Source organism: Lytechinus variegatus, chromosome 9 (assembly GCF_018143015.1).
Source record: "Lytechinus variegatus isolate NC3 chromosome 9, Lvar_3.0, whole genome shotgun sequence".
Lineage (NCBI taxonomy): Eukaryota > Metazoa > Echinodermata > Echinoidea > Temnopleuroida > Toxopneustidae > Lytechinus > Lytechinus variegatus.
Window position 1 is genome coordinate 37,502,575 of NC_054748.1, and position 24,270 is coordinate 37,526,844.

Genomic DNA, 24,270 nt, shown 5'->3' on the forward strand with positions numbered 1-24,270 from the left:
AACAATGTGGAATTGATGAGGAATTAGCAAATAAGCAGAGAATTCCTTAAAAGGTCAGGGGGGGGGGGGGCTCCAAACACTGTCCAATATATGCCTTTTTGTGTTAGTTATCATCGGAATTAGCAGTTTTCAGCTACTATTTCATGATTTCACAAAGATAGGTCCATTTCAATGGTGGTAATTAAACTTGATTTTAAGCGCTTTCTCATGCTGCAATTACTTTCTTTTACCTGTAATAAATAGACTACCTGTGCAAAGGTACACTGATGCCACCTCCAGGAAGAGTGAACTCTATATTACCGTGCAAAGCAAGACTGACCAATTTCATACTCACTTGGCCTACTTCTCCGATAGTCTAATTCCACAGGGAATAAACACACTAGCTCATATTATGAACTCAAGTTTAAATCAAACCCCTGGTTCAAAGTTGTGGTTTAACTATGGAGAGCCAATTGGGGCACAATCCCTAACAGTGCACATCCAATCTTTTAACTCATATGACACCTAAATTGCTCATAATTGTCTGGGAATGATAAAAAGTATTTTAAGAACTTTTCTTCATTATGAAACCAAAATATCAAACATAAGAAATATACAATAGAAACAGAATTTTTGAATATTTGGCTCCTCAAAATTTCAGCACAGAGTTAGATCATTGTCTAAGTTAAACCTGACTTCAGAACACAGGCCATTTGGTTATTTACACTTAATTGGTCTAATACCCACTAAGTCTAATTCTCTTTTAGTATAATGTGCAGATGGTCTAATTTCTGTTTGGTCTATTTATCACCGACTTTGTCCACTTTACGCTTCATTATACGACTGGTTCCAAGCCTAACTTGTTTACTTGACAGCCAATCAAGGCTCGCCATTTAGCGTCCATTGTCTAGTTTCAGTTTTATTACTAGTACATGTATATATTGTTTTGCTCTCACGTTCTAGTCATTCATGCGATTTTACTCCGATGGGTGCATGTCGAAAAGCTTTAGTATAATGTCCATATTTAAGGCTATTTTACGGTTTTCTCATTTTGTCAAATGAAAACTTGTTTCATTAACAGTTCATCTAGCTATACAGACAAACAGGTTTTAGAACAAGTGGATATTGGACAGTTTAACCGGTAATTAGACAAAATGGTGATTCCTAAAAGGCAATTAGACCAAATGCTTAGTAGATGAATGAGTTGTAGATAAATAAGGATTAGACGTTGTGGAATAAGACCACACAGCAGTGTAGACCAGGGCCCCGTCGTACAAAGAGTCACGATTGATCCAATCAATCGTAACTCTATGGAAATCCATCAGTGTCATAATTTTTTCTACAGGAAACTTGCAAGATGTCTTCTTTAAACAAAGGAGAACACACCAAATTGTCCCAAAATCAATGAATTTATGAACATACATTCATATAAGATAGAAAAAAAATCAACAAACAATGTCAAACATGCATTTCATATGTTGACTTTGCTGGCTTTCCATAGTTGCGATTGATCAGATCAATCACAACTCTTTGCAAGATGGGCCCCAGATGGCACTTTTTGGACAAATCAGCAGTTGGAACTTCAAACAAATGAGTGGAACATTTTTCACTTGAATAAGTTTGACTTTGGCAAGGTTTTAGAAATAAGTTTGATAAAACATTTTTTAAAAATATTTCAACCCATCATTATTTTAACATACTTTACAAATTAGTTTGTTATTCATTTTTGATCAGACATGATTTGTACACAAAGACAAATATCAGTTGATCTTTGCACCATTTATCTGTTTCTTTATGATTTTCAATTCATTAAGTTATAAATTTATAATATCAATCAAGAGTAAGTAACACAAACGACCTCTTTAAAATAATTAAATCAATGAACAAGACATATAAAATCAACCAAAATTCCATCATTTCAGAGCAATGCAAGTACTCTTTCCAATCAATTAAAAATATGATGACACAAACAGTACTTTAAATGTTGTTCTTGATTAATATACAAATAACAAGAGTATAATTGCACTTGGAATAGCGTACAATACAAAAATAAAAACAACTGGAGGCAGTGAGGGGGGGGTTGTTGGGGGACAATTTCTCATCACATGATTAAAATAATACCCATTAATGGATATGTTGTCAAGTAGCACTTCATAGAAGTGAGGCCTGAGTTGACATAGGGTTGATTTTCCAAGGTTATGAGAATATAAGTAATTTTTCAAATTTATTTACCAAGTTAGCAATCTAACCAGGACCCGTTGCATAAAAGTTACGATCATTATGGTAACTTTTCCCTGCAATGGTATCTATCATGATTTCCTTGATTTCAATTGGCTGTTGATCAGCGTTACCACTGGATGGCAAAGTTACCATAAATAGTAAATTCATGCAACAGGGCCCAGGGCATCTTTCATTCAGCTGTGTGTATGGCAAACCAAATGTAGTAATAATTATATTTATTAATAACAACAATAAGAAACAGTTCTTGTATGGCGCATAAATGCATATCACATGATGATTATAATACATGTATCTCTATGTGCTTCCAAAGCTTATTGACATAAGCTAGGCTATGATGGGGAAGCCTACCCTGATGTTTCTTTTGTTTCATACAAAAAAAGAAGGGGGAAATTGTGCTGAAAAGCCATCTATTCAAGTAATATTCACTCCATGAACAGCAATTTTCTAACAATATTCCATCATTGTTTGGCCTGTACATTTGCCAACAATCTAAGGCCCAAGAAACACGTGTCGGGTTTGAGGCCGCCTTGGACGCCAGCTTTGGAGGTGCCTTGAAGCCTGTAATTTTGTGGCGATACAAATACGCTAGAAGTAGACTGAAACATTGCTTTGAGATTCTTTATCCACATCTTTTATTCAAGTGACACGAATCAACCGTCTTTTCATGCCAACATTTTCTATATTTGTTCTAGTTCAGTGGTTAAAGGTAAATGCTAGGTTTGGTAACGATATCAAAATGAGTTCGTACAGAATCCAATGAAATGACCACTAAAGTGTCTGTTTGTATAAATAAAACGCATGTGCCAAAGGATTCTGGAAGAAATTGTGTAATTGCTGAGAAATCAGCAAATAAGCACGGGATTCGGGTAGGGCATCGGGCCCGACGCCCTAAGCAATAATTATACATTGTCCCACGTGCGCTTATCTGTGTTGGGGATTTTCGGTGTGAACATTTTTCAGCGTAGATTTCAAGATTTCACAAAGTCCAGTTAATGTAACTGTACCAGATCTAGATCCTCGATGATATACTGGCAATTGAGCCTTGTTTTACAGACTTTCTCATGAAATCAGTGTTAACTGCAACTACTGGAATTTCTCTTTAAGCCGCCAAGGGGGTTAATTGCAGGACTCACATTGCCTTTTAGGTGGACTCAGTCCAGTCCGGTGATCAAAAATAGTGAGTTTATCTGCATATGTCGAGGTGCTTCAGTCCACTTTTGACATATGCCTATCTTGGGCCATACACATTATTTCGAAATATATGACAATTTTCAACTGTTTGGGTATCAAAAGTGCTGTTAAATGTAATATTGACTGAAATGATCTGCCTCATACCTGGCTTTCCATTAATACGCTACATATTTCGCTGGACTACGGTTTAAGTTATATCAGAGTTCAAAATCTGAGATTTCATGATTTCACAAAGATAGGTTTACATTAATGTACCAGGTGTAGATCAATGATAACATTGTGATCTTTAACCTTGATTTCAAGACTTTGTCATGAAATAATCATTTGCTGCAACTACTTTCTTTTAACTTTAACCCTATCTAGGCCGGGGGGGGCCTCGGAGGCCCCCCCCCTCAACAAATCGCGCAATATTTTCGCCGCGCGAAATTTTTTGACCGCGCCACTTGCTGACTTTTTACTTTCAAGTCTTGCGCAACTTTTGAGACCAACTTTGCGTCCTCCGGGTACGTGGTTCCGAAATTACGCAACATTATGTAAGTGCATGTCAGACCGAAAATTGCTCAAAAACGTGATTTTGTGTACAAAGTCAATGCAAATAGTGTTTTCAACCAAAATTCATAAATGTATGATTATTTTTAGTTTTGCTGCTCTAAATGTATTTATTTTATGCTTTTTATGATCACAGAAGAGTCCCCAACAAATTTCATTGAAAAAACAATGAAAAACAAAAGGTCAAAAAACAAAGAAATACATAAGAAATTGCAAAAAAACAATAAAATACATAAGAAAATGATTTGATATCGCAATTTTTTTTCATGTACACTTGCTAAGAACACCACAAAGAGTTTCTATACCAAAAATTAGTACATTTGGAGCTTTATTTAGGGAGTTAGAGGATAAAGTATGATTTCGCATACTAATTACGCATAAATTAGCATAATCACTTAATAGCGACTCCCACGAAAAAAATTACTATACAATCTTGGAGATTATGTCCCAGGCAACCAGCATGCCAATTTTCGGCGTGATCGCGCGGTCGACGGCCGAGATCTTAGGGGGGGGCCTGGGAGGCCCCCCCCCCCGGCCATATGAACTCCCAAAATACCCCGGCCTAGATAGGGTTAATCATAATTTTACAGGAGAGCTTATTTGAGCTCAATCTTTGTCGTATTTGGCAAGGTGAAGGCAGTGAAACCCCCCAGGGCGAGCATGAATGCGATGAGGATCATCGGAACAGCACAGTGAAGGTCGATCAGGATTCCAAACATTAGACTGCCCAAGATGGCCCCAGTCCGGTTGAGGATACCCTGCACCCCTAAAGCTGTACTCCTGTAAAGGCAAAGAGATGAAATTAAAATCAATCTTACATAACATCAATCCAATCATAAGTCTTGTACTTTGTGAATAGACACCTTGTACTCCTGTAAATGCAGATTGATGAAAGTGAGTTTTAATATCAATCTTAGTTCAATCAATGATGAAGTGACTTTGGAAATCAATCTAAGCTAAAATCAATTATAAGTTTAGAAATTAATTCATATTTTGTGAAGACACACTTTGCACTCCTTATGTTGTACTCCTGTAAAGGAAAAAAATCAACCTAGATGCCTTGATCTATTGCAAGCAAATTTCAAGTACTAAAATCAATCATACTTCTTGCTAACAATTGGAACTTTGTAATCAAAACTTGCAATCAACTATTAGTCAACCTAAGTTTTAAAATCAATCATAACACTTGCTATTGGTTTGAACATTGTGACTGATTGATAACCTCTTTCATGCAAGAGAAAATAATTCAAACTGATTTATTCATTGCAAACTTGCAACTGAAAATTTCAAACTATATTGATTTCTTAATTTCTTATCCGATTTTTTTTTCAAGCCTTCATCATTACATTTTTCTTATTTTTCTGCATTAACATTACTAATTCTACTAACCTAACCACAAGGGCAATTCATGAAAGTTGTCAGTACCGACTATATTGACAACTTTGACAATTTCCATGGGGGACCAGTGCTTCTAAGCCAACCAAAACTTGGGTTTTCACAAACATTGTCACAGCTGACGACTGAGTCGGGCCAACTAGTTTCATGAAATCCCCCCCCCCCCCCCGGTTAAATTTCCCTTTAAATCTTTGATCGATGAATTAACTTTTGGGGAATAATAATGACAATTGTTTCCGTGTTATTTTCTTTGAATCAAGATTTCCATTTCGAACTAAACATTAATACTTATGATTATTATATAGATGTTGTCCAAGAACTTTTGCCACTGTTTGGCTTCTCTAACATGAAGTTAGGGGAGATAACTAAGTATTACGATTGTTGAATTTAATTGTACGAATGTGCAAAATTACAACATCAGCGTGCAAAGGGTAAATGACTTCCTTACCTGTAAACAGTAGGGTACAGTTCTACGCTAAGCACGCTGAGACTGTTCCATGATATAACAGAGATGGCGCCAAATATAATAGACATGGCAAGGACCTGCCCCCTCGTCTCTAGGAACCATATGAAGAATACACAGAGACCGGAAACCAAGAGACTGGATGCTGCAGCAAAAAAAAAAATCATTAAACTTAGGCAGTCAGATTATGTTTGGTGGGTATGTACTACGATGATGACCTCATCTTTTTTGTATACATATATATTTTAAGTGGAAGACTTTTGCAATACATGTACAAGATTATGGTTTATATTTGCTCAATTATGTGTTTTTATGAATTTTTATATTGTGATTTTTAGTTGGAAATAAATGAATTGAACTTGAACTTTTTAAACTCATGTTCTCCTTCAAAGCACACCATTTTGCTCTTCTTGAGCACAATAAGAAAAGAACCTGATTCTTCTCTTTTCATCACGTTATGGTCACTTTGATTTGTTCCAAAGACCATACTCAGAATCATTTTTTATGCAGGAATGTGATATAGTTTTATATGGTCACAAGAGTAAGGGGCTTAGCAGAAATAACAAAATTCCAATTAGGGTTGTCCTTCACATTGGTCATAATCTACTGATGAAGATTCCAGTTTGAAGTGCACATAGTTACTGATCTTATTTCTGTAACATTCTTAAACTTTCTTTTCCCTTTTCTAATTTCTTTCAAATCTTCTCCAATCTATTTCTCTTATTTTTAACTTTACACACTTATATTTCATTAGTTATATTGAATCCCCCTTTAAGCGAGAGAAGATTCTATGTCATGAGCTGGGTCGTGAAATCAAAACCTCGCTATTATACTTACTTAGAAGGAACTTCCTTCCAAGCCGATCCATGAGAAAGATGGATACCAGATTCCCAGGAAGGTTGGAGAGTGCTGTATAGAAACCATCTTTGTAGATGTTATCTTCTGCATTTATAGAGGGCGCTGTGACTAATTTCTTAAGATCACTGCATGCTGAGCCACCCATCTCTACTCTCTTGAATAACTCTGGGAACCACATCCATAGACCATAATACCTGAAGAGAAAAATATACGTGTATATAGACTATTTGAATTTTTATTTTTTTCAGATATTGTAAGACAGATCATCTCACAATAACTCTTTAAGGACTGGGAGGCATTGATGGCCCCCCCCCTCCATGCTTTGCACGATATTTCCGAAACGAAAAAGGATAACGTAGCAAAATTTGAATTTTTGAAGTCTCGCGCAACTTTTGAGACCAAATTTGTGACATACAGGTATAGCATCGCGACACCACGTGACTTTTTACGAGACAATGTCATGCCGAAAATGGCTCATTTTTATTTACTTTGTGTACAAAGTCTATGGGAGATGAAATTCATAAAAGAGTGATTTTTCATTCTAATTGGTCTGCTTAATTTTCTGACAATGTGAATAAAAAAGTATGTATTAATTTGAGGTCCATGTTAACTGAAAGAATACTAATATAACAATTTTGGATGATTGCCAGCCTCATTTTGGAGTAAAGGCAAAATAAGATTCAAACCGTAGCCATTTGTACGATTGCTATGACATCATTACGACTAGATGTTAAATTCACTTTTATTCTAATAAGGATTATAGCATAGACTCAGATCTGAAAAAAGGTATTCTTAAATTGATTTAGAACATTACACAGTATGATATTCCATGTTTCAATATTAGCATCAAATTCTAGGACGTTTTAATACAATATCAGGTAGAAGACCAATCGTAAAGTGAGTAGAGGCCTTTACGCTAATTAATGCACATTTACGCTTCCACTTTTAAGATTTGTCTTATCTGTGCAGGTAAAACAAAAATCCAATGATTACCATACAATAACAGGAGCTATGTCATATGACATAAATGTAAACTGATATTAATTCTTCTCATTCATCTAGTACATGTAGCGTTCAATATGATAGACTTGTTTAGTTTTAAGTCTTCATATATCATGAGTTTGTCTGTGAAACCTGCACAACTTTAAAAATATATATATATTTGGTTTAATACTTTTATTACAAATCTTATTAGACAACCTTGCAACGAAAAATGTTGCTGGGGCAGAAGACATGTTCTTTGTTGCCTTATATGTCATGTGGAGTGCTGTGGCCCAGTGGATCAGTCTTCTGACTTTGAAACAGAGGGTCATGGGTTCAAATCCCACCCATAGCATAATTTCCTTCAGCAAGAAATTTATGCACTGTACTGCACTCAACCCAGGTGAGGTAAATGGGTACCCAGAAGGAAGAAATTCCTTGAATGCTTTAAGTGCCTAGGCAGCCCAGCTAAAGCCGGTGTAATAATAATAATAATAGCTTAGCCCGCTGGGAGAACAGTTTTCAGAACTGAAGTTGCTTTCCTGGGTAAATATACCTATATTATTATTACTGTTGACTTTGTACACAAAATACAGATATGCTTTGATGCACCAGGGGGACATTTCATGAAACAAATAATCTTTGTTTTTACCACATTAGCAATAAGCTACTGAAATCCTTACATCTGACTGGCTCAGAGCAAACTTGACTGTGAAAATCACTATTTATTTTATGAAAAGATCCCCATATCTGAATAAGGCTTTACTGGGCCCCATCTTACAAAGAGTTATGATTGATCAAATCAAATTAACTATGGAAATCCATCAGTGTCATAATTATTTTTACTAGAAATTTGCACAATGTCCTTGGTAAGCAAAGAGAAACACAGTGAAATGTCAAGAAAACGATGAATGGATGAATATATATCATAGAAAATGTTTTGAACATGCTTTTTAAATGATGACCTTGCTGGCCGGCCATAGTTGTGACTGATTTAATCAATCGCAACTCTTTGTAAGACGAGGGACTGATCATCCTTACCCAAAAGAGAGACTAAATATAATGACGAGCATAGAGATGAGAGTTCTTGCCAGTGGACCCTGGAACAGATCACAGGTAGCTCGGAAGAGGGATGACGTCTGATCGCAATAGCCCCCTCGCTTGACATCATTCCTCAACATCTGTTTCTCTTCCTTGCTTGATGCTATTAAATAACGAATCTGAAAATATAACAGATGAAGACATGATAAATTCTTTAGACTAGTCTTTTTATTCATATTCCTTCAATCAAATTTCATTCAGATCACATTACCTCCAGTATGCAAACATAAACCAAGTTTGAGATCAATTGATAATTTATACTTTTATGCAGTCATTGCAAGAACAAGATATTTCAATGTATAAAATGACATCAATGACCTCTGTGACTTTTGACCTTTGACATCAAGACTCCCAAGATCGACTCAATTCATCATCACTCATCAATCACGAATACTGTCCACTCTTCAATGGAAAATGATCATTTTCACAACTACCATATACGTACATGAGCAAAGTTTGAAGTTGAAATCTCTAAAAAAATCTTTAGTTTGTGACCTATGACATCATGATCCCAAATTATCACTCTTATATCCATACTTGGACTGAGTTTGAAGTTGATCAATCAAACGACTGTAGATGGTGCGAGAATGACAACAGGACATGGTGACGTCTCAAAAACACAATGCCACTGGCAACCACATATCGTGGGCAAATATATCCACTACGGTGTAGTGATTTGATGTAGAAGTAGGCATAAACCAGGGCTCGACACTAGCGGCGGTCCGACGGTCCCAGACCGGTAAAAATCGCTGTTGGGCCAGTAGATTTTCAGAAATTGGAAGATTTACTGGTCCGACATGACCAGTAAAAAATATCATTGTCGGGCCAGTAATTTTTCCAAAAATAGCAAGATTTAAGGGTCCGACATGACCAGTAATAAAAACCATTGTTGGGCCAATAACTTTTCCAGAAATGGTCAAATTCACAGCAAACCATTTTCCCCCCGTTAAATTCTGCAATTCACACACAGAATACACACAGAATGAATCGCACATGTTACTAGAGTACTATACAGCATGCATACAGTGTACATGTAGTCAGCCACACAATCCACATGGTGAATTCTCCACTGGCCGCACGAACGAAGCCTGGCTAAACTCTGGCAGAAATCTCTCACAGAACTGTCAAAATTCACGGTTCATACTCATGAAAGGCTCTTATAATGTCCATATTTCCTAAAAATTGGAGTAACTCTGTCATCTGTAAGCAGTAAAAGGGTAAATTTTCACTTCTGTTTGGTTCAAACAGATCGGGTCTCGGGTGGTATCGTCTGAATACATATTAGCCCCACATATGCATTTATGTGTGTGTTGATACACTTGGTTTCTGACTTTCTTTCGTAGCTATTTTAATTGAGCCAAAAAAGAAACATAAATTATTTATGATAATAGTTTTAGCTTTCTTCCTCTGTTTTCTTCCTGTTTTCTTTCCTTCTTTCTTTTCAATCTTTCTTTTAATTTTTTTTCTCTATTTCTTTCCTTCCTTCCTTCTTTCCTTCCTTCTTTCCTTCCTTCCTTCTTTCCTTCCTTCTTTCCTTCCTTCTTTCCTTCCTTCTTTCCTTCCTTCTTTCCTTCTTTCCTTCCTTCTTTCCTTCCTTCTTTCCTTCCTTCTTTCCTTCCTTCCTTCTTTCCTTCCTTCTTTCCTTCTTTCCTTCCTTCTTTCCTTCCTTCTTTCCTTCCTTCTTTCCTTCCTTCTTTCCTTCCTTCTTTCCTTCCTTCTTTCCTTCCTTCTTTCCTTCCTTCCTTCTTTCCTTCCTTCTTTCCTTCCTTCCTTCTTTCCTTCCTTCCTTCTTTCCTTCCTTCCTTCTTTCCTTCCTTCCTTCCTTCCTCCTTTCCTCCCTTCTTTCCTTCCTTCTTTCCTTCCTTCTTTCCTTCCTTCCATCCTTTCTTTCTTACTTTCCTTCCTTCTTTCCTTACTTCTTTCCTTCCTTCCTTCTTTCCTTCCATCCTTTCTTTCTTTCTGACTTTCCTTCCTTCCTTCTTTCTTTCTTTCTTACTCTCTTCGTTTCTGTCTTGCTTTCTTTTTGTCCTTCATTCCTTCGTTTTACGGGGAGGGGGGTCACGAAAGGCTAGAAAAATAAACTTGTCACGAAAGGCTAGAAAAATAAACTTGCGCCTTTTTTTTAAATGTTTTCTTTACTTTTTGGGACCAGTAGATTTTAGGTTCGGACCAGTAAAAATTTGAAAAACTGGGTATCTACTGGTCCGACATGAATAGGTTGGACCAGTAGAAAAAATGGGTTAGTGTGGAGCCCTGCATAAACACCATTTGATAATTCATAAATAAATGTCTGATAAGTTATCTATGCTTCAACTAACTCTACATTATCAAGAAACTTATTACCATCATACTGGTGCCACCGTCAATATTATACTTACTGGATAACTATCTGCATTTGATACTCCTTTGTTCTGCATATACATATCTTTTATAACATTCAAAGCTTTCGATTCTTCTCCTCTCTGTAATGCAAAAAAATATAAATATATACATCATTGAATTTCATTATCAAACCGTTTACTATTTTGGGCTCCACCAGAGACTGCACAGGGGTGTAGGAGTGATATCAAGTGTTCACTTTTCTTATTCAATATATCCACAAAACATTTCATTTATTCTTTCCATCTTTCTAACTATCTTTCATATTTTGCAACTGTGTATTTCTAAAAACTCAGTAAATATGGATACATGTACTTCCAATGAATTACAAAGAAATTATTGTCTATTACAAAGAGAATCCATGAACTGCCATATCATTTTATTCTTTTTTAATAACTGTCTTTGTTAATAAAGTCCCCACTTGCTAAATTGATGGGATATTTATATATAATTTGTTTTTTTTTCATTATTGTTAAAACAAAGATAACTACAATAGTTATGCAATTACTAAGAATTCTCTATTATTACCATTATCAACATACATGTACAAGGTAATTTTTTAAAAGAACACAATTATAAACATTCCATGAACGTATGAAGGAAAAGAAATCTCTACCTCCAGCAAATATTTAGGACTTTCAGGCATGAGCAAGAAAGCTAGGACCGATGATGCAGCTGGGATGCAACAAAGGGCCACAAAGACTCTCCAGCTCTCCAGGCTGGCCAGCAGGGGATCCCTGGGTATGACAGCCCAAGCGAGGGCAGCAGTCACGATGTTACCAGCCATCCAGAACGTAGCGAGGCAACTGACCATGGCTCCGCGGTGGCGTGACGGCTGGAACTCACTGAAGTAACAGAATATGACTGGAATGGAGCCACCAACACTGCATAGAAAGATTTTTTTTTTTAAATCAGAGTCAATATGAAAAAGACCACGATGTTCACTCCTCATTCAAACAGCACAGTACTCAATTCTGGGCCCCGTCTTACAAAGAGTTACGATTGATCCGATCAATCTCAAGTACTGTATATGGAAATCCATTAATATCATAATTCTTTCTTTTGGATATTTGCTCAATGTCCTTTGAAAACAAAGAGAAGCATACTGAATTGTCCAGAAAACAGTGAATGTATGAATATACGTAATTTCTAACAAATATTTTGAACAACATGTACTTTAAATGTTGACATTGCTGGCTTTCCATAGTTGCGACTGGTCAGATCAATCTCAATTCTTTGTAAGACCGGCCCCAGATCGCAATAAAACCGTACAAAGTAAAAGTGAAATTGATGATGTTAATCTTTCCAAGGAGTCTCCTTATCTTGGGTTTACCATCAAAACCACTGTTATTGTCATTATCATCATTATTTATATCCTTATCATTATCAATGCCGTCATCAATAATCAACATCTCCGTTATCACTAGAGATAGTGATTTTCCGTTTAAAAAAATGATCTTTTCCGTTTCTGAAAATCTGTAATTCCATTTCAAATTGAACTACATATTGAAATTATGTTTTGTCACTGAATATGTACACAGTAAAACCCTGAATTCCGTTTGCCAAGGTAAATTCCATGAAATTTTACATGAAAAGTATAAAAACAAAACGGAATTTCCGTTTTATTTACCGGTAAACTGAAAATCACACTCCCTACATCACCAATATTATGTCAGCCACATTTGTCACCTTGTCATTAGAGTCCCAATCAAAATTGTACAATTAATACTAAAATACTGACAATAATAAAAGCAATAAAAATAATAATTACAAAAAAAACTGTGTTAAGTGACCACCTCTCCCTTGCTATTGACCACTCACATGATTCCCATAAATGGAGATTACAGTATGTGCCGAAGAATCTGTCTATGGAAGTCACTGATCTATTTCTTTATCAAGTATTATTTTACTGATTATTATTCTATACTGTTTTTCTTTAATATGTCAATCCATTAATTTGTTTATAATTACAATAATAGGCAATTATATCGCCATCTATCTAGAAATAATCTATTCCGAGGTGCAATGTTTATTATTATTATTACCCCTGCTTTAGCTCGAGCTGCTTTGCAGCGCTCAGTGCATTCAAGGAATTAATCCTGCTGGGTACCCATTCACCTCAACTGGGTTGAGTGCAGCACAATGTGGATAAATTTCTTGCTGAAGGAAATTACACCATGGCTGGGATTCGAACCCACGACCCTCTATGGGTCAGAAGACTAATCCATTGGGCCACAACGCTCCATATGATATCACTTTATAGTACACATGAATGGAAATAAATATAGAATTGAATTGAATACTTTAGTTGTCATAGATGTAAGTGACCTTGAGAAATTCTTTTACAGGAAGGAACCCATTTACAAAGGTTATATACTGTATTGGCCCAAATTCACAAGGTGGTTTTGAAAACCCATTATTGAGTCCATGGTTTATGCAGATTTCCTGAAGAAATTATGCTTAATTACGCATATTGGGCGCGTGTATAAAAATATGTCCTATGCTGATGCGCGCTTTTGTCACAGTGTGCCAAATTGACGCCTGTTACCATGGTTAGAAACGCTATTTTATTCATGAGTCCACTGTTTGAAGAGTGGACTCATTAATACAAAACAGTGGACTCATAAATAAAATAGTGCATCTAACCACTGCAACAGGCGTCAATTTGTGCACTGTGACAAGAGTGCGCATCAGCATTGGACATTCTTTATACATGCGCCCGATACGCGCTAAATTAAGCGTAATTTATACAGGAAATCTGCATAAACCAAGGACTCAACCGTGGGTTTTGAAAACCACCTTTGTGAATTCGGGCCTTTGTGTTTCACTTGGGTGGTCACTATAGACGGGTTTCAAGATAATAATGATGATAAAACTTACCCAACTCCATTGAGGAATCGCATGGTGAGAAATAGCCAGAAGTTGTGTGATATACTTGACAAGAGCCCAAAGGTTGCATTACAAGCCAGGGAATAGATGAGTATCTGACGCCTCCCCTGGATATCAGCTAATGATCCCCAGAAATATCCTCCAACAAGCATACCTGACACGAAAAAGAGGAGATAAATGCCGCTTTTATCCTTCCTTTTAATAATAATATTCCACTTTTATATAATGCTTAATGCATGTGACATCATAATCTCATAGTGCCTTTCCTCAGAGGATATAGAAATAAGTGCAAAATGGAGTCGTCAGAGATGCGCCAGCTACAGTTCACCAATTCATAAAAGTCAATGGCTTCAGCCTCTACAGATGGCGTTGCAATGACATCACTGCAAAAGGTTCATACAGGATGGCACGGCATCTTGCCCATACATTTAAACAATGAAGGCACTATCTCCACTCCCTGGGGAGCATTCCCAGTTCCCAAGACTAAGTTTTCAAATTCAATTAAACAAGCAGACTACATATACTTTTCTCATTCTCTTCAGGCTTACAATGCCTATTCCGATGGTTGCAATCAAGAGAACATTTCTTCCCCCTATAATTTTATATCCTTTTTTTTTGGAAGATCCATCTAAGGGGTTTTGTCAATTGATGAAATAACTTTTGGGTAAATGGGAAATTCTATGTATGTTTCAGAAAATAGTTCTGCAGATCTATGGTTGCTAAAAAACACTTACATGTAAATGTGAAAAAACAGATTTTGCTCAATTATACAATTGGAAAAGCATAAAATATTTCACTGATATGACGTGATAAAAATTAGGTCACAACAAACTCAGAATGGTTTGGACCTCTACTTTCTACTGAACTCACCAATGAAGATGATGGATGTTAGAAGTCCTTTCTGGGGGCTACTGATCTCCATGTCCCTTGAGGCATTTGGGAGAAGATAGGAGACGCTGAGGATCTCAACAGCATCGCTCATGTTTGCCCAACCACAAACCAGAAGCAAGATGATGTGGAACCTCCCGAAACCTGAGGAGAAAAGAGAAAGTTTCAATGGTATAAAAAATATTTGCAAACTATATAAAACCATGGACCTACTATGATAAAACTAACGAAAGAAGAATATCGATGATGGTGAAGACAATAACGATGATGATGTTAATGCTGAGAGAGGGGGTGGGGGAAACTCGCATATAATGGCAGTATGGGTTTGAGTGGCCCTTAAGACCCCTTTATCAAATCTTGCCAGCATTTCCAAAGCATATGACTTTCACATTTTTTCAATGATCAACCAGTTCTCCCCCATTCCTAAGGTAAGCAGTTAAAATCATTTGTTTGATGATGGGGATAAATGATGCTGGTGGTTAGGGACGATGAGGAGAAAGAGGAGGAAATTTTCAACACGAATCACTTTCAATTTTCCTATGCAAGTAGCTGTATCACAACTTCACAAACAAATGCTACAGAGCACCTGCGCATTTAGACCAAAAGCTTCGGTCTCTGTTTTGTTGGTTGTTCAGCTGAACTCCGTTGGCTTCACTCACCAAATACAGAGACCGAAGTTCTAGTGCGATCTGTACAGGGGACTCAATGGCCATATGTTTATGTACTTAAGATCGGATAAAACGGGGAAGTGAATTTGCGCGACAGCCGAGGTAAGTCACTGTTTTTGTTCCTTTTAACTTCATTTTTCTCCATTTTGGGGCAATTAATGCCAAGAGAAAATTAATTTGCATTTTGGTCGCGTTAATTTTCAAAATTTTTATTCATTAAAGACAAAAATTGAAGAGCCCCGACGGGGGGATTTTGCATTGCAAGTCCCCTAATGGTGGCTGCACGATAGCGAGCCGTCTGTGTACGAGGAGAAATAAAAAAAAATGTTTAAAAAATCCTCGAAACAGACGGCTGCCAGCTGTCTACTGCGCATTGTACTTCTTTATAGTTGGGTCATTCCATGGGGTTGGAGCAAATTTTATGACCAGAACTCCAAAAGCTTGTATCATGTAAAGAAGGCAAATGTTATGCATAAAAACTTAAGCCCACTTGAACTGACCACCTCTGTGAAATGAAAAAGCTGTCACCATCTTTACGTGGACATCATGCAATTTTGTTGCCCCAACCCTAAGGAATGAACCAGTTGAGAAAATGCATAAAAGTGCCCATTGTGACTAAAGTTTTAAATATATCTTGGGTAAAAGTGATTTATCTTACCTGCTGCTTCTATTGCACTGCTAAAGTTCCCTCTGTTTGGATTTCCTGGACGAATATAAACCAAGAAAAGAAACTGAACTAAAAATGACTCATAAACCATTTTACAATCAACCTCCAACCAGCTGGGTCTGGTATATATATATATATATCATTTCACTAAATCAAATCAAATGAAGATTTGTTAAGACTTTATACAAATAATTTATGAATTTATAAAAAAATCAATAATTGAAATATTTTTAAAATATAGTACTTGTTTAAACAGAAAATAACACATTGCAAAGGAACAAATCAGAGAATTAAAACATATCTCCATCTTTGCCTAAAAATTAATCTCTTTTCCTGTATATGATCCTTTCAGATGAATTCCCTACTCTTTTTCTTCCTCCTCCACTTTCTCTTTTCCCTCTTCATCACCCTTTTTACCTTTCTCATTCTCCTCCCTCTACTTAATTTTCGCTTCGTCTCAGAGATGCCAAGTTCAAAAAAAAGTTATGCGTGAGATTTTCATGACTCGGCGTCTCTCTGTGCGCGTGCGGCCAGTACTTACACTTATATGTTTCGAAAAGGCGCGCGAGTGAGATATGGGCTTCATCATGATATTGATCCATACTACAAAACCATACGATGCACGCACACGATTCATCGTATCACGTATCTAGCTGTGCGCTCACTGCACTCTCGATTTGTCTCACGTGCAGGGGTAGACGTGACGGCGTGCGAAAGCGCTCGGCCAGTGCGTATAATCTAGCAAATAATGCTACTTCTCTTTTTTTTCTGTCGGGTCCCGATGCGTGAGAAAAATGGGTGCCATGCGTGAGACGGACCCTGGATGCTTGAGCTCTGCCTTCTTTCATCCCCCCTTTCTCTTTATTCCTTTTCATCTCCCTCCTTCTCCTCCCCTTTCCACCTATTTTTCCACAAGTACTTCTTTTGCACATTAAGTTCCCACCCCACTGTACAGTCCAATCATTTTTTTATCATTTCCTATGACTTCCTTCATTACATACCATTCTCTTTGATCTGCACGGTTGCTAGATCCTTGTCTTCCTTCAGTCTTGTGTAGTTAACATGTTGATGATTGGCAGAAGGCATTGCATCTCACGAGGGCCTGCAAACATTCAAAAGAGAGTACTTATGAAAATACAAAAATGTTAAATTTGTACTAGTTTGAGGAACATCCCGTATTTTATAGGGACAGGGAAACCCTTTTTTAGGTTGTTCCTAAAATGGAAGACTAAGACCTAGGAGGAGAAACAGAACAGAAAGTTTTTTTAAAAATCAAATAAAAGGTATAAAGTCCTCATTCCTCAAAAAAGGTTGAGGGCCTATTTCAAAATTTAACTTGTTAATGTTAACTTTAACATTGTTTAAAAAATAACAACACAACAGACGAGACACTAGACCAAAAGCTTCGGTCTCTGTTATGTTGGTTGTTCAGCTGAACTCCGTTGGCTTCATTCACCAAATACAGAGACCGTAGTTCTAGCGCGATCTGTACGGGGGACTCAATGGCCATATGTTTATGTACTTAAGATCGGATAAAACGGGGAAGTGAATTTGCGTGACAGCCGAGGTAAGTCACTGTTTTTGTTCCTTTTAACTGGATTGTTTTCAGTTTTCTGGCAATTAATGTCAAGAGGAATATTAATTTGCATTTTGTTCGCGTTAACTTTCAAAATTTTTATTCATTAAAGACAAAAATTGAAGGGCCCAGACGGGGGGATTTGCATTGCAAGTCCCCTAATGGTGGCTGCACGATAGCGAGCCGTCTGTGTACGAGGAGAAATAAAAAAAAAGTTTAAAAAATCCTCGAAACAGACGGCTGCCAGCTGTCTAGGTATTCTAAACCTTTTTTAGGTTGTTCCTAAAATGGAAGACTAAGAAGTATGAGGAGAAAAAAGAAAGAAGTTAAAAAAAAAAATAAAAGGTAAAAAGTCCTCATTCCTCAAATTCAAAAAGTTGAGCCTGTGAGTGTTGTTAATCACGTTAGAAAAAAAATAACAGACGAAGTCTAGTCACGAGAAAGACAATGTCTGAGACATGACAGAATGCCAGACGGAACTGAGTCTGAGAGAGCTAGTGTCTGTGCACATGCATGTGAGAGTAACCAATATCTCATTTCATTTACACTATCTGGACAAAATTTCTTTTTCTGTTATTGTTTTTTTTTTCTTATTCATTATTGCTTAAACAAGGCCATCTGTCTGTGCCGTCTGATTTTACTCACGTCAACGTCACGGCAAGGCTGAGCAACAGCAACGGAGCTCGGCTCGGGTCGGTACGCACACGGCCCGGCGGTGAAGAGGGAGCGTCTGGCGTGAAGAGACGAAGATCGCGGATTCAGCAGAAACCAACAAAGAAAATTAAGCTATGGCCACATCAATCTGGTAATCCAACATTAACGAAAAAAGTACTTGAACTTCTGTCTCACAGCTGTCCAATAAGACCTAATTTGTTTGAAAACACAAAAAGTACCGTGTTCTAGTCTTGTAGAGTTAGGTTCTTCATCAATCACGCAAGAGTCTCCTCGGATCTTCGCGATGATGCTATTTCGACGTATCATATCAAAGGGGACGGGACAACTCGGACCACGGGACATCTCGGACCGCGGGCCGAGTTGTCCCACCCAGTACGAGATTTTTTTTCCACAAGTTTGCGTCTATTTTTCCGTAATTTCGAAATTTCTTGTAAAGATTTTCTAGAGATATGGTCTGATGGTAATGTTCTTCACTTTCTATTACTTTTTTTTCGCTGAAATAAAAAAAAAGTGTAATTTTAGGCGTTTTTCGACAGCTCGCGATTCCCATAGGCGCGCGTGTATTAACTGTGTCGGTGCTCGGCTCGGCCCCGCTCAATAACTGACTTGATTTTGTGATCATTTCTCCTCAAAGTACCACTTTTATCGCAAAAGATGGACTTTGTTGTATTCCATTACCTCCATTTTCTCATCACAAGGATAAAATTTTGTGTATTTGCACGATTTTGTTCAAGTTTTTCACCTTTTTCTCTCTGGTCGCAAGAAGCGAACAACCGATGAACGGTCCGCTGCTCTTCATCGTAATTCTCCGTAGCTCGGCCGCCTAAACTGGCGGGGTGGGATTTAGCCTGAATCCACAATGGAAGTGGGCGTGCAGTCAAAGAGCTGAGCTTGACTGAGTGAGAGAGAGTGAACTAGAGTTTGAAGCTTGGCAGTGTCGTATAGGCTCTGCCTTTTTTTTGTAAATATATATTTTTCAATTTTTTCTACATTGATTTTCCCTGGTTTCGAGCTCTAAGATTGTAATGATATAATTATGCTTCAATTTCTTTGACTGAGTGTGACTGTGGTGTGGATGTTTGAGTTGCTCAAAAATAAGTTACGTGGGTGGGGGCTCGGGGCGATTTCACTCTTGCCCCCGAAATGCGAAAAAAATATATTCGAGGTGAAGCTGTGTGGACATGCCGGGCTGAGGATAGCCATCAATAATTTTTTTTCTTTTTTGGAGAGGGGGGGCTTAATTTTTCACTTTAAATTGATCATTTTAGGCCTTTTTTTTCCATTTTATTTTTAATATTGAATTTCCGTGGTGTAGAGTTGAGTTTTAAGTTGCAATAATCAATATGCTTTAATTTCTTTGACTTTGAATGTGACTGTGGTGTGGATGTTTGAGTCGAACAAAAAATACCTTTACGTGGGTGGGGGCTCGGGGCGATTTCACTCCTGCCCCCTAAATGCGAAAAATATTCGGGATGTAGCTGTGTGGGCATGCCGGGCTGAGGGTAGCCCTCAATGAAAAAATGTTTTTTTTTGGGGGGGGCTTAATTTTTCACTTTAAATTTATTATTTTTAGGCCTATTTTTTGTACATTCTATTTTTCATATTGAGTTTCCCTGGTGTAGAGAGTTGAGTTTTAAGTTGCAATAATTAATATGCTTCAGTTTCTTTGATTTTGTGTGTGACTGTGGTGTGGATGTTTGAGCCGAACAACCTTTTTTTAAATGTTTGTCAAATTTTGCAGCCTGTGGTCCCCTCTACCTTTGCGGACAGTTTTGCGCCCAAGGGGATGATGATAGGGACGAGGATGATGGGGAGGGATGGGGATAAGGTGAATAGCGGGCAGAGATAGATTTAAGAAGAAAAATCCGTCCCACGAATGCCGCCATGTAGATTCCGTCCCACATAACCCAAAAATATGGCTTGATTTTTGTTCAAAATCATGTGATGAAAAATCATATTAGGCCCTACAAGTATTTTGGTTACATTGAAAGAAAATAGGGGTAATCCTTTTTTCCAATTATAAATAAATTAAATTCTTCATTCAATAAAAATGACGAATTTATGATTTTAAATTTAATTTCTTTTACATAGCATGTGGTTTTTCTTTTTGATTAAATTCATTTTATTGCTTTATTTTTCATCACTGTGCATGTCATGATTTTTGTCTCACCTGGATGTCAGAGTGAGACTAAGTAGGCGCCGCTTTTCCGACGGCAGCATCAACATCAAATCTTCATGCATAACTATTATATCACTGAACATCCTGCAGCGAGTTCCAGGTCACATTATCAAGGTCAAGGGTCATGTAAGGTCAATGAACTTTGGCCACATTGGGGGTATTTGTTGAATTACCATCATATCTCTTTAAGTGTATTGGTATATTTCATAAGACATGGAAATAAGAGTAACCCAGTATCACTGAACATCTTGTGCGAGTTATAGTAGTTTTCAAAGTCAGCACTACTGCTATATTGAATCACGTGATGCAGGTGAGACCGCCAGAGGCATTCCACTTGTTTTATTGTAGAGACTATACTCTTTCTCGAGAAAAAGAAATAATAAATAAATCATTTAAAGGGATGCTCCGGGATGAAAATATTTATATATGAATAATGTAGACATAGCAACATTCACATATCAAAGTGCTTATTTCATTAAAATCTGATAACAAATAGCGGGGTTATTGAATTCAACTTTAAAAAAATTAATCTAATTTCACATAATAAAATACAAAGAACAAGTGAGGATATGACATCATGTATGAGGTTGCTGATTAAATATCCATGAAGAAACGCCAGACCTGTTTCACCAGAAAATACAAATCATTCTTTAAAATGCAGCGATAATATTGTTTTTCCTTATCCGATTTTGATCAAATTTTTATTGTTTCTTTGCTCAAATCATATCATTATCAGCCTCGGGTTCCCCATTGTCACTTATATATAGCTCATTAATCTTGCCACAATTTGGTCCAGTTGTTCAAATTATCTAGTAAATACAATATATTTTATTAATTGCAGAAGCTTGTCTTAAGAGTCATTGAGAAGGTGATCATACCTGCAACTTGCATGATTAATGTAAATATATACCAAAAGTCAACAATTTTCTAACTGGTACACCTTAAATGATTTCATCCATACATGATACAAGGAACTAGAAATTGTAGATTGGAAAACAACACTAGGGCAACTTAGTGTTAGATACAAAGTTCACTTTCTAGAATGGGTGAAACAAAAACAACATCACTCCAAAGGAACTGCAAAAATTATTTGATAAAAAATTCAAACCCTCTTCATAGTTGCTATTTGCAATATTGTATTGACGACTCTTCTCCTGTTTTTAAAACCCAGACAAGAATGACTTGTTGTTACCCCCCCCCCTCCTTGTACCTGTCATTTCTTTGTATTTTCCCTCTTTTTCTTTGTTTTTTTTCTATTGATCGATGTTTCATTGTTGAGTATTGTCTTTTTTTATTCCAGTAATAGAATATAAATTTAATTGAAATGAGAGTGATGAACATAATGAGAAAGGGAGACAATGATAAGATAAGAATGGAGATAAAATATGATTTGAAAATATTACAATTTACAGAATATAACATTATTTTCTATTTATTCAAAGTTCATAATTCATTTTTTATTCAGGTTTGCATTTTAAATTCAAACAAGTTAATTAGGTGATGCATTTTGGAACAATACTAAATTAAATACATTTTACTTGAATAAACAATAATTGGTAAAAATGCAAAACATAAAACTTATTTAATTTGGTATTCTTTCCTCCTGTAAAAATTAAAACTAAATAATATGGACATAAGTTCTAGTGGCGAATCGAGGGAGGGGGTACATTCGCCCCCCTTAAAAAGTACTGAAAAGGCAACTTACAACATTTTTTTCTTTTTTTTTGCTTGTCAAATTTTTCCTGAGAAAAAATTACTGTGATTTGGCAGTAAAGACCTTTTGTCAAAAATTCCTAGACAAAATGCCCCCCGGCCCTGTAGGGAAATTTTGGATCCGGCCCTGATTATATTTCAAATGGGTATCCCTGAGTGGCCTAAAACTTGATTAAAAAATATTCTAAGCTGTAGGGCAAGGCTTCAGTCTCCAAGCTCACGACTGTACAAGTATGTCCACTTCCATTGGCAATTGTGGCTGAATTCCATCCCGGCAGCCTGACATCCACCCTTGAGACCAAGAAATGAAATTAAAGAAAGTAAATCAGTTTTATTTTAAATCCTGTAAAAAATACAAATAATTAATTTAATTAAAAATCAAGCCCCCAAATAAAACACTTTTTTTAATTGATGGCTACCCTCAGCCTGACATGCCCACACAGATACACTTAGATCATTTTCATATTTCGGAGGCAGAGTGAAATCGCCCTGAGCCACCACCCTAGCTCATAAAAGTATTTTGTTCGACTCAAAACATCCACACCACGGTCACACTCAAAGTCAAAGAAATTGAAGCATATTAATTATTGCAACTTAAAACTCAACTCTCTACACCAGGGAAACTCAATATGAAAAATAGAATGTACAAAAAATAGGCCTAAAAATAATAAATTTAAAGTGAAAAATTAAGCCCCCCCCCCAAAAAAAAAATTTATTGAGGGCTAGCCTCAGCCCGGCATGCCCACACAGCTACACCCCGAATATATTTTTTTCGCATTTCGGGGGCAAGAGTGAAATCGCCCCGAGCCCCCACCCACGTAAAAATATTTTTGAGCAACTCAAACATCCACACCATAGTCACACTCAGTCAAAGAAATTGAAGCATAATTATATCATTACAATCTTAGAGCTCGAAACCAGGGAAAATCAATATAGAAAAAATTGAAAAATATATATTTACAAAAAAAAGGCAGAGCCTATACGACACTGCCAAGCTTCAAACTCTAGTTCACTCTCACTCAGTCAAGCTCAGCTCTTTGCTGTGCACGCCCACTTCCATTGTGGATTCGGTCTGAATCCCACCCCGCCAGTTTAGGCGGCCGAGCTACGGAGAATTACGATGAAGAGCAGCGGACCGTTCATCGGTTGTTCGCTTCTTGCGACCAGAGAGAAAAAGGTGAAAAACTTGATCAAAATCGTGCAAATACACCAAATTTTATCCTTGTGATGAGAAAATGGAGGTAATGGAATACAACAAAGTCCATCTTCTGCGATAAAAGTGGTACTTTGAGGAGAAATGATCACAAAATCAAGTCAGTTATTGAGCGGGGCCGAGCCGAGCACCGACACAGTTAATACACGCGCGCCTATGGGAATCGCGAGCTGTCGAAAAACGCCTAAAATTACACTTTTTTTTTATTTCAGCGAAAAAAAAGTAATAGAAAGTGAAGAACATTACCATCAGACCATATCTCTAGAAAATCTTTACAAGAAATTTCGAAATTACGGAAAAATAGACGCAAATTTGTGAGAAAAAAATCTCGTACTGGGTGGGACAACTCGGCCCGCGGTCCGAGATGTCCCGTGGTCCGAGTTGTCCCTGATTCATATCAAAGTAACCCGAACCCGGAAGTGCACACGTGTACGTAAATCTGCCCCCCCCCTACCCCGTAGGGGGTGCGAGGAAGGGATATAGGATCGCGGAGTTTGGAAATAGACCTATAAATTATTGGGCCTCGGGGGAGCATGTGAAACAAATATTCAAAGATTTTCACCGACATTAATGAGCTACTGTCCTCATTGCATCTGTCTGACTCAGAAAAAAAGGTCAATGAAACTGACAAAAAGATCATGATGAAAATTGAAACTTAATTGCAG

General features: G+C 37.1%; 1 protein-coding gene across 1 annotated transcript; it reads right to left on the reverse strand.

The window, feature by feature from the left end:
- Positions 1–4,501: 4,501 nt before the first annotated feature.
- On the reverse strand, positions 4,502–18,806 carry LOC121420942 (synaptic vesicle glycoprotein 2B-like). The gene is made up of 11 exons (XM_041615496.1): positions 18,471–18,806; positions 17,251–17,351; positions 16,241–16,285; positions 14,897–15,058; positions 14,018–14,180; positions 11,754–12,021; positions 11,137–11,220; positions 8,699–8,877; positions 6,656–6,870; positions 5,804–5,963; positions 4,502–4,740 (listed from the first exon to the last, which is right to left on the reverse strand). Exons 2-11 carry the CDS (start codon positions 17,333–17,335, stop codon positions 4,557–4,559), a joined length of 1,545 nt encoding a protein of 514 aa, XP_041471430.1. The 5' UTR covers positions 17,336–17,351; positions 18,471–18,806; the 3' UTR covers positions 4,502–4,556.
- Positions 18,807–24,270: the final 5,464 nt, after the last annotated feature.

Excerpts from the sequence above, each read along its gene's own strand:
- LOC121420942 (XM_041615496.1), bottom strand. The coding sequence starts at position 17,335 with ATGCCTTCTGCCAATCATCAACATGTTAACTACACAAGACTGAAGGAA. Across the intron at positions 15,059-16,240 it reads CAGTGCAATAGAAGCAGCAG|GTTTCGGGAGGTTCCACATC; the intron begins GTAAGATAAATC and ends TTTTCTCCTCAG. Across the intron at positions 12,022-14,017 it reads CGATTCCTCAATGGAGTTGG|TGTTGGTGGCTCCATTCCAG; the intron begins GTAAGTTTTATC and ends CTTTCTATGCAG.